Source organism: Anneissia japonica, unplaced genomic scaffold, assembly GCF_011630105.1.
Source record: "Anneissia japonica isolate Jap-2015-1 unplaced genomic scaffold, ASM1163010v1 scaffold7096_len229077_cov162, whole genome shotgun sequence".
NCBI lineage: Eukaryota > Metazoa > Echinodermata > Crinoidea > Comatulida > Comatulidae > Anneissia > Anneissia japonica.
Genome location: NW_022755880.1, coordinates 176,228 through 186,820, shown reverse-complemented (window position 1 = coordinate 186,820; position 10,593 = coordinate 176,228). Strand labels below are relative to the sequence as shown.

Sequence of the window (10,593 nt, the reverse complement as noted above, 5' to 3'; positions counted from 1 at the left end):
GTTGTGAGCTGAAAAATTGAAAAATATATTTTCATATTTGAATTGTTTGATTTGTATACTCTATTTTAAATTACAATCAAAATTTGCTTGAGAAAAAAAATTCTCCATTAATAAACAGGCAGTTAAATAATAGCTTTCTTTCATTTTCATAAACCCTTTAAAGTGCTGGTAATCAAAGTATAGACTACCATGAAAATAGGATGACGTTGGCCAAAGTGCAATGTAAGTCTGGTTGCTCTGTCCAGACTATAAAATTGGTTATGATAACATCACATCATGACCATATATATATTCACATCATGATATATGGCCATACAATAGCTTTTTTGTCAAAGAAAATTTGATAGTGTAAACACAGCTCATTTTCACCTCTAAGCCTTCAAAACGCCACTCCCCTGAGGTCTCATCTAGGTACAGACACTGAGAAATGAAGAACGTTGCTTCAAACCGCATTTGTTGAAAACCGCCATCCGATGTTCCATTCACAGTTCTGTTGAGTCCCATCTTGTGACGTACACCCACATAAAAAGTTGTTAAAGAACTGTTTGACAAACTACAGATACAAAATTAGGTAAGGATGAGAGCCATAATGCAAATAATAAAGACAATTAAACTGCACTGAACTTAATATAAGGCAACAACATTTGCTGCCTTTGTCTTCATGAATATAAACTGGAATTACTTTTTTCAAACTACAGCACATATAAAACTAGGGCAGACACTTTAGAGAGTTCAAATCTCGTGCCTAAATATCACAGGGATTCCAAGTCTCCTGCAGGTAAGTACATCCTGGGAAATAACCCATCTTCCTCAATTCACAATATTTCCATGTTTTTACTAATTTATTGTCTCACAAAGGTCTGTGGTAATGACAGGTGTTATCATGTGCAGCAAAAATAAAATTAAATGTGTTAAAGCTCACATAACCTGATCTCCCAGAATGGAACTTCTTCAATTTGGGATCCCTGGTATCAAATTATACATAATATACTTAGGGGCCAAGTTTTAAAGCCCTATTCCCGGCAAAATTTCACTAAAAAAGAGTTTTTTTAGAAAAAATGCATATGCATTACTCTAATTATTATAAACAATTGAACATAAATTTTAGTTTTACGCAAAAGAATAAACAAAATGAGAAATACGGACAAATAGTCTCATAGGAGATTGCCATTTTCTTGACAAATACTTCAGAGGTTGTAGATCGCATCCCCTGGAATGCTCTTGCTTTTATGCATACTTTATACAGTCAATAAAGTGCGCCCTCTCTAGTGAAATTGGTTTTTGTACTTCACATCTCGCACACTGCGATCGATCGAGTAGGCCTGAGATATGTTTGTTTAATTGTCAAAATGTCGGTCAGAATCATTTTTTTAACAGATTTGAAATAATTCCTATGAAATATTATATTTCACAAGTGTCAATACTAGCAACGGAAAATATCATGTCGGCCGTTTTTATGTGTGATAACAGAACCTAAATCGAGGTAAGGCTAGGCCTAGCCTAGCAGTGTTGGATAGGCTAATGTTTTCGGTGCCTACTATATTTCTTTGCAGAATCTATCGCAAAATCAAACATGAAAAATCCATCGGCATCACAAAGAAATCAAATTTCAGTCTTATTTTACATTTTTTTCATGTTTAGGAATGTCTAAATTCAGTTAAATTAGCAATTTCGTATTACATTTATAAATCTTTATAACATACAGTATATAAAAATCAGATTTTTCTTAACAACTGAAATCTTGCCAGGAACGGGGCTTTAACAAAAAGTTTTTAAAATATCAGTGACATTTCACCTTGTCATTTGACCTTTTCATCCCAAAATTTGATCACGATATCAATATCTACCACTCTATAAATTTATGACAATCCATTTAGCAGATTTTGCATAATCCTGCTAAAAACACACAAGACAGACCAAGGAATAACTCCTTGGTCAGGGTAATAGGGAGCTTTCGATTTGTGCAACAACGCGACGCTAGAACCGAATCACTCATGCGTGACTGTCCTACCTGGTGTCCTACATTCTCTGCATACGCAGATTTGGCCAAATTGCGTTCCAGAATCTACTCAAAGAGGTGACCTTAACATTCTCGCATGCGCAGATGACTTTTAGTGACGTCATTACATTCTACGTCCTACCGTCCTCATGCAATAAGGCTCCCTAATAAAAGATTTGGATCCCCGTACCTGTTGAGAAGACTGTTACTGTAGAAACAGTTGGTGTCACCTGTAACTTCTGATAGGTAGTCATGTGTGTCGTTCCATGGTCTTGGATAAGCTTCATCATCACTTGCATAGTACCGTTCGTATGGTTTCACTGTTTGACCACTTAGAACACACAGGTTGTCATACTGACCATAATCTTTAAATAAACAGTAATTAAAAATAGTAATAATTAAAAAACATCAAAATAATAAATAATTTCAATTATTCAACTTTTATTTCGGAATCACATATAGCAAACAACACAATAACATAATATAATTGCAAAACTTGACATGTATCTAAGGACCATAAAAACAAAAAATCTGTTCCCAGTATAAATAAGATGTAAAATGATAGCAATATACTTTATTGTGTAAAAGCATGTGACGCAGCGTGTAAGGCATTGAACTTTAATTCGAAAGGTTGTGGTTCGAGACTGATGCTCATCACACTGTTTGTGCCCTTTTGCAAGATACTTTATCTGCATTTGCCTCCTTTTACTTGTACTGCAGCTGGTATTGGGTATTTATATTGCGCCTTTCAATTGCGGTTATGAAGCGCAAGCCAAGCCTCAATAATTCAGGAAAGCAATGGTGGGCATAAAATCAGTCATTATTCAGGAACCCCATGCATTACAATAGCACAGTCACACAGACAACAAAGACAAATAAACAGATTACAACTACAAAAAACGCAAAAGGAAAAAGCAGCAAAAAGAGGCTTAGGCAAACAAGTAAGTCTTGAGTGCACGTTTAAAAAGATTAGGATCTGAGATATCTATAATGTCAGTTGGAAGATTATTCCAAATGAAATGAAAAACCTCCAATTCTCTTGTTGTAACGTGGTATAATGAAATGTACAGATGAAGAGAAACGTGTTGTATGTGTAGGGATACGTTGGTCGAGAAAACAATAGAAACAGGAGAAAAACCATTTGTGAACAGTGAGAATGATTTTGAAAATAATTCTATTATTAACTCGCAGGTAATGAAGTTCATTGATGATTACCCAGGAGTATATATGGGTACCTGGTAGGAGATGAAATGATTTTCAATGAAATTAGCAGTGCTGATTATATGCATGACTAGGAATACTCCCCCAGGGAGGCAAATAATAATAATAATAATAATAATAATAATAATAATATCATGTAAATATTACATTATCATGATACAGTGATGTATAACAATAGTCAGCACATGAGAAAATGAAATATAAATGTAAGTTTTGTGTAATTGTATCCACCTTCTTTTGGGGCACTATTTGCCTTTAAGTATAGGAATATTGTGTAGTTGTAACTCTGTCCAATTTCCATGTTCTTCTGGCCCAATGACGTGAGGCTCACAGATAAAGATCTATCACGTTCAATATCTACAAAAGTAACATTTGAAAGTAAAATAATTAGGCTTTAGAATTAATTGCTAAATATAGGCCTACCAGATTCTCTTAGAAGCAGTGGCGGCTCTAGGATATATTTTCTGGGGGACTGAGCTGTCCGATAGGGGGACTTGAGCTTGTAGGCCTGAGCCTGGGGAAGGGTTCAAGAGGGCTGGTTCCCTCTCCTAAATGAGATTTTTTTAAGAATAGGAACCTCTGGATGGCCAGAAATGACACTCTCAGACTGTGACAGACATGTGTTGGCTTGGGCCTATTTTTATATCTTTTTTACTCTGACTGCCTGACGAGCTCTGTCCAATGGGGGCGGGGGCTTGACCAGTCTGGTCCCCCCCCCCTGGTGCCACCACTGCATAGAAGATGTATTGTCCCCTGAAAATACCAACAAATCATAACATACAATTTTGAAATTAACTTGCTCATTTTGAGCACAGAATAATATTGAAAGGATATTACCATCCCTGTTGGAAAGTAGCCCACTTTGGTTGAGTTAGGTTTCTTTAATATGATAAAACATAAAATAATTTATACCAAAGTGTTGTCTCAGAACATTAGGCCTCTCTCTATATTTTATTCAATTAACTTTGTGTTTATATTGTGATTTTTAATGTTTTCAAGTAATTTTATTATTTTGATGTAATTACCTCTGCCAAAAGAGGTTATTCACTGCTGTCTGTAAGTAAGATTATGCAAAAACTAAGGAATTGATCATCATAAAATTTAGTGGAATGGTACATTATGGGAAGAAATATCAAAGTCAAGGTGACAGAAATTTGATTCTTCACCCTCAAGCATAAATGAGATAGTTTCTACTAATAAGTACTTAGGCAAAACTTTGATAACAAGCTAAACTGGTCGGAACAATGCAAATTCATTTTGAGTAAAGGTATTATAGCCGATTATATTACATAGCCTATGTAAATACGAGTATGTGATTGGTCGAAATGCCATCACGTGACTAGCGCTACGAGGATCGAAAATGTTATATTTCCCCGTAGGGAAATCTGACGTCACCAGATTACACCCGCATTGCGCCCGTAGTGAATTGCTAGTCGAGCGCACGATCGATCGCTCATGAATTGTGAATATGGAAAGCCTAGCGCTTCGAAAATGGCGACTTCGAATAAGTTTAAATCTCTCGAAGACAAATTGGATAGAATTATTGACAAAGAGGGTTCTCAGTGTACAAAATTTGTTGTGAATTCATCCGTTAATGTAGGCCCACTCAGTGAATATTGTAAGGCCAAGGAATCATCAAATTAGGCCTACAGTAGGTCTAGGCCTACTTTTGCATATTGAAAATTTAACAACGGAGCTCAACGCGTTATGTTTTTTGGTCATTCTACGCTTAGGTAAGGAGAGCAAACGGTGAATTTTAGGCTAAACGATCTATGTTTGGCTATGTAATATAACAGATATTGCCTTTTCTATCGGTGTAATATTAACATTTGGTATCCCTTTGGGAATTATATATTTTTTCTCAGGACTATATTTTCCCTCAGCGCTAAGTGCTTCGGGAAAATATAATCCTTCGAAAAAAATATAATTCCCTCGGGGATATCAAATGTTATATTACACCTCTAAGCAGGCAATATCTGTATAATATTTCATGAGAAAGCTAAATGGTTTCCACGTACATAAGTCTATACTTATTATTCTATGTGTAGAACCTCAAGATATTTCAATTCGTTTTTGCCTAACTCTATTCGTTTAATTAACAACTTATAATCTGGCTGCAGGATAGTCAGTTATATATATTCTGTAGTTTAAGCTACTGTATATGTGTTTGTTTTATTTTCATGTGTGTCTACGTTTGTGAACGTATAGAGCAATTGTGTTCCATTGAAATTTCCGAAAGGACAAATAAATTTGATTCTGATTATGATGAAAATAATTGAATCGCTCCTACACGGCCTGCATATTTTTGGTATTCAGGCACAGGGCGGAGGTATATCCACTCTATGGAGTAGTATTAAGATGATGTAAATATCTGTAATTCAGCCTTGGAAAAGGCAGCCAAATTAATATTAACTAGAGCATTCACTCTATAGAGTGCATACAGTACCTCTGCCCTATACTTGATTATCCACTCATTAGTTTTTGCATTATCTTGCTAAAAGACAGAAAGGCAGCGGTGAATACATAACCGATTCGTTGAATAAAAAGAAACTTAAAATTAAACGAACATACTTTGGAAGATCAAGACAGTCAAGTCTAAGCCAGGTGCAGTGGTATTGCCATACATTTTCACTTCATCAGTAGTCTCATTTTCCTTTACAGCAGGCTTAATTGTGTCTCGTACGATGAAAACTTCAATCCGTTCAGTCAAGTTCTGAACCTCCATTCTACTACCGTTTTTGAGCATGTCCATACTGACGACTCTACCGCTTACAAGACTGGATGAGTTATCGTACTGAAAGGGATTATTCTTACGAGCAATAACCTACAATAAAATTCAGATACACTATTGTCAACAGGAGTCCCAATCAAACAATAGTTTACATTTTACATATATGTTGGTTCATGGAGGAATTAGTTCTCATGGTTGGTTTTACTTTTCAGAAAACTAACAAGTCTGTCACCGCAAGCATGTTACACGTTTAACACAAAAGAGTACATTCCAAATGAATATTAACATTGTAAATGTCTCCCACTTGAAATCTCTCATGCCGTTGTATTTTTGTGTACAACATAACACATGGTTTCCGTGGAGTAAAATCATCATGCGAGACATCACTAATCTGACCATGTGCTCCACCTTTCGCTCATCTTCCCCAGTAAAATTAGGTCTAGTGAGTGTCCATGGTATAAGAGTCCGCGCTAATACCACATGACATACATAAAGCTGGTCTGCTGATTTCGCACTAGCTGCACCTCTAATATAGAAAGGTACACTTTAGCCCGGATTTTGGAAATTACCGCAGACACATATATATATTTGTTAGTTATTTATTCTGTTTTACTCCAACATAGAGATGGTAGGTTATATAGGAAAATTAACTCCTAATCCCAATGGGATTCACCTGCCACATAAATATAAATCATCAAAGGTACATATACAGTGTTTAATAAGGACATGATGGAACGTCGTAGGCTACTCTGTAGCTTTTCAACGAATAAAGTCCTATAAAAAGTCATTGTGTAATAAAATGCCTCCGACGGGATTCGAACCTGCGACCTCTTGCTAACAAGGCGATCGTCATAACCACTACACTAGGTTCAAATCCCATCGGAGGCATTTTATTACACAATGAATTTTTAGAGGACTTCATTTGTTGAAAAACTACAAGGTAGCCTACGATGTTCCATCAGATGTTCCATCATGTCCTTAATAAACACTGAAAATGTACCTTTGATGATTTACAATATATTTATTCAGCAGTGTTAACGGCTAACTTCCTTCAATATCATATACAANAAAAAAAAGAAGCCATATAATACCTGTCTCTTATACACATCTAGATGTGTATAAGAGACATATATTCAACCGCAATACCATAAAAATTAGCTACAGTTATATGGGGAACCTCAAACAAAACATCGACGGACACAATAAAACAACCTTATCACTGAAAACCGAGCAGCCTAAGACCAAAAGTTGCAACTGCAGAATATTCACTACATGTCAATCTGATCACATACACACTCTCAACGAGCTTCGGAAAAGTGTTAAAATTTGCTAAAAAGTCTTGGCGGTGGTTGATACTATTTGTTCAAATCCTACTACAAACATTTTAGCTTTACAATGGTACCCAACACTTTATTCTAATTACAATCTGTGACCCATAACAGTAAAATGAAAATGACTCATTTTGGAGATTCATGGAATCATTTTCAAGAGGGGGGGGGGGGGCAACCATGAACTTTCAAGAAATTAAAAGTCCTTAAAAGACACCTCAGAAGTTTGGGAAAGCTATTTCCACCATCTAGAAATCAAAATTTCCCCTCTTTCTTTTTGGGATTAATCGATTCTTGAAAAAAAAAAATATGTATGCAACTACTCATTTTTTAAAATGATATGTATACACAAATAAGGCCTATTTACTGTAATAAGAATGAGAAAAATTTACCCAACCGTTTTCAAGATCGGAAAACCTCGAATTTTGAAGAACTTAAAATTAAAGTCATTAAAAGACGCTTCTGAAGTCGGGGAAGCTCATTTCCTGCCATTTAAAAATCAACATTTTCCCGGGGAGAAAGAGAACCCTCTTTTCCTTTGGGTTCATTGATTCGTAGAATCGTTTTTAGGAGGAGAAAACCTTGAATTTTGAAGAAGTCATTAAAAGACACCTCAGAAGTCGGGAAAGCTCATTTCACGCCACCTAGGAATCAACATTTTCCGGGACAGAATTCACCCCAAACCCCCTTTTTCTTTGGGTTTATCGATCCATGGAAAAAAACATATGTATGCAGCTACTCAATTTTGTTTATGTATTTATATACACGTAACAGGTCTATTTACTGTAATAAGAATGAGGAAGTTTTCCTGACCATTTTCAAGAGGGGAAAACCTTGAAAACCTTGAAGCTTAAAATTAATTTAAAACAACTCAAACGTTGAGAAAGCTCATTTCCCGCCATTTAAGAATCAAAATTTTCCCAGTAAGGACCCCTGCAGCCCCTTCCATTTTGGGGTTGTTAGGAAAAATGTTTACCCCCTCTAAATTTCAACCCAGACCCCCCACCACTTGATCGATCATATTCCCATTCATCCTACTAGTGGGCCACCCACCCACTTTGGGAATGATGCATCTGTCAACATGGTACTGTAAATATGTGTGTAGATGGGTTTGGACCCATGTACCTGTGATCAGTGGCATAGAAGTGTTGACATGGGAGAGGGAGCTGGGGGCTTAAAGGTTAAGTGGGGCTTGATGATTAAGTGAGGCCTGTTAAGGCTGGCAAAATAACTACTTTTAGCATGAATTTTTTGCTAAGCTAATTTGTAATGGGGAACTTGGGTGGAGGAAGGCATAAGCTTCTTTTAGGGGTGTGTGCCCCCAACCCCCCTGTAGATATTTCACATGCCCGTAAATCTTACCTGGATGTCTACTTGTTCATCTGTCAAATCTTTGAAGAAGTTGGTCATATTTGGCACTGTCATGGAAATACCATCACCTTGGTCAAATACTTCTACAATAAAAGACAGAAGACCAAACAATGATTAACGCTCCACGAGAGCCCAGCATGATTTACATGAGTCTTCAGCGAGCAATAAAAAATTCTCTTGGTAGCTAATCCATCTCTTACAAATTATATTTGATATTTGCATGTTTATACTACTGTATTATAAATTTTGACAGCTGGCAATGGATTCCCACACACAGCAAAATACAATGATGTGTTATGAAAGCTAAAAATCAACCAATCAGATCTCCCGGAACTGGCTTCTTCTTGGTACCCAAAGAATAAATAATTTTTGTCACAATATTTAGGCTACTTTTAATACGTTGTGGTTAATTTTAACTGTAACAAGAGAATGCACTTTGTGGCTAGCATCCCAAATTATGTCACATGTGAAAAAGATAACAAAGACATTTAAAATCTGCTCAGAAATAGTTGAGGCTTGCCATCCTAAAACTGTTGTTAATTTTTAAAACTTAGATTAGCATAAGAACGTCCACCATTTTTCTTTAAAAAAAAGAAGCCATATAATACTTTTACTCATAACTTTAGCAATAGTAAGTCAATTCCAGTAAAATGTTCTATCTTTTTAAAGCTTAGGAGGAGAATAAGAATATATTTGAAAAGTCAAGTTTAATTTTTTGGTCACTGAATCTGGTTTTGGAACGGCAAGCCTCATTTTGGCAACTGCAAGGTTGATTGGATGTCAAACATTTTGAATGAGCCGCCACAGTCTCAGCATTCTTACTTTTTTCTCTAAGATTATCTTTTGATGACCGGCTGCAACTTGCCGTAATGTCGGTAGAATCAACCCTCACATTCTCCTGACCAACCACCATTTTGTTTAAAATATTTTCCATCATTGAGTCAATGACACTTTGTGTCCGGTTATTGTTCTCCGAAATCTGTAGATTAAAATAACATTTTGGAATTCTATTCTTTAACGACTGGAAGCTTATAGTGACCGTGCAGGTTCCCATGATAATTATCTTGAAATCATGGAATATAGCAGTGATTAAGACATCCAAAATAATTTTTCTCATAAATATACTGTAGATTGCCAGATTACTTACCTTGGAAAGACAAAATCTCTTTTAAATTTTGTCTTTCTAATGGGGTCGGCCATTCACAATTATCAACATTTTCGCAAGTTTACAAGCAGTACTCTTATCCTGTACCCTCTACCTCCCATCTGAAGCTGTACATAAAATGTTGATTTTCAAAACCATTCGCCATTGTTTTTTGTGTAGTGAATCAAAGTACTACTATACAGTACTTGGTTGCATAAAAATGTCTAATATCCCTGGTTGCATTATAATTGATCATAAAAATCTACTATAATGCAGGTTATTTAGAATCAACATGCACAATGTACACAATTATCTATCCGCTGCCCCTAGCGTAACTGTTTGTAAATTGTTAACATGTTGATGATTGTGAATGACCCCCCCCCCAAAGTAAATTCAATATTTATATAGGAATATTGAATTTACTTAGAATTCAATTCCGTTTTCCTGTGGAAAATATATTGTAAACATCACAGATATCTTGGAAATGGAAATATCCCGGAAATGGAAATGGTCATGTTAAGTTTCCTTATTTTATGCATTCATTTCAACTGTAACATTCAGATGACCACAACATTTGGAACTGATTTCAAATTTTTTCAATCAACTTTACCTGGCTGACAGATTCTGAACCATTAATGCTATCAGTTGTAGGTGGCACTTGAAGACTACCTAAAATAAAAATGAAATATAAAAACAAAAATTTGGAAAATACATTATATATTAAGAAATGAGAATAGTTGCATATCATGTGGAATTTTTTGGAATATTGGACCATTTTTCTTATAATATAATTATATAT

At 35.6% G+C, this 10,593-nt stretch overlaps 1 protein-coding gene across 1 annotated transcript in view; it reads right to left on the bottom strand.

Annotated features, from left to right (window-relative positions):
- The window catches only part of LOC117123758 (polycystic kidney disease and receptor for egg jelly-related protein-like), a 95,283-nt gene that overhangs the window by 26,873 nt on the left and 57,817 nt on the right, over positions 1–10,593 (bottom strand). The window contains exons 17-23 of the mRNA XM_033269763.1: positions 10,405–10,463; positions 9,473–9,629; positions 8,642–8,733; positions 5,792–6,044; positions 3,452–3,577; positions 2,190–2,364; positions 370–553 (exon numbers count right to left, since the gene is read on the bottom strand). Of these exons, the coding sequence (XP_033125654.1) occupies positions 370–553; positions 2,190–2,364; positions 3,452–3,577; positions 5,792–6,044; positions 8,642–8,733; positions 9,473–9,629; positions 10,405–10,463 (1,046 nt within the window). The remainder of the gene's footprint in view (positions 1–369; positions 554–2,189; positions 2,365–3,451; positions 3,578–5,791; positions 6,045–8,641; positions 8,734–9,472; positions 9,630–10,404; positions 10,464–10,593) is intronic.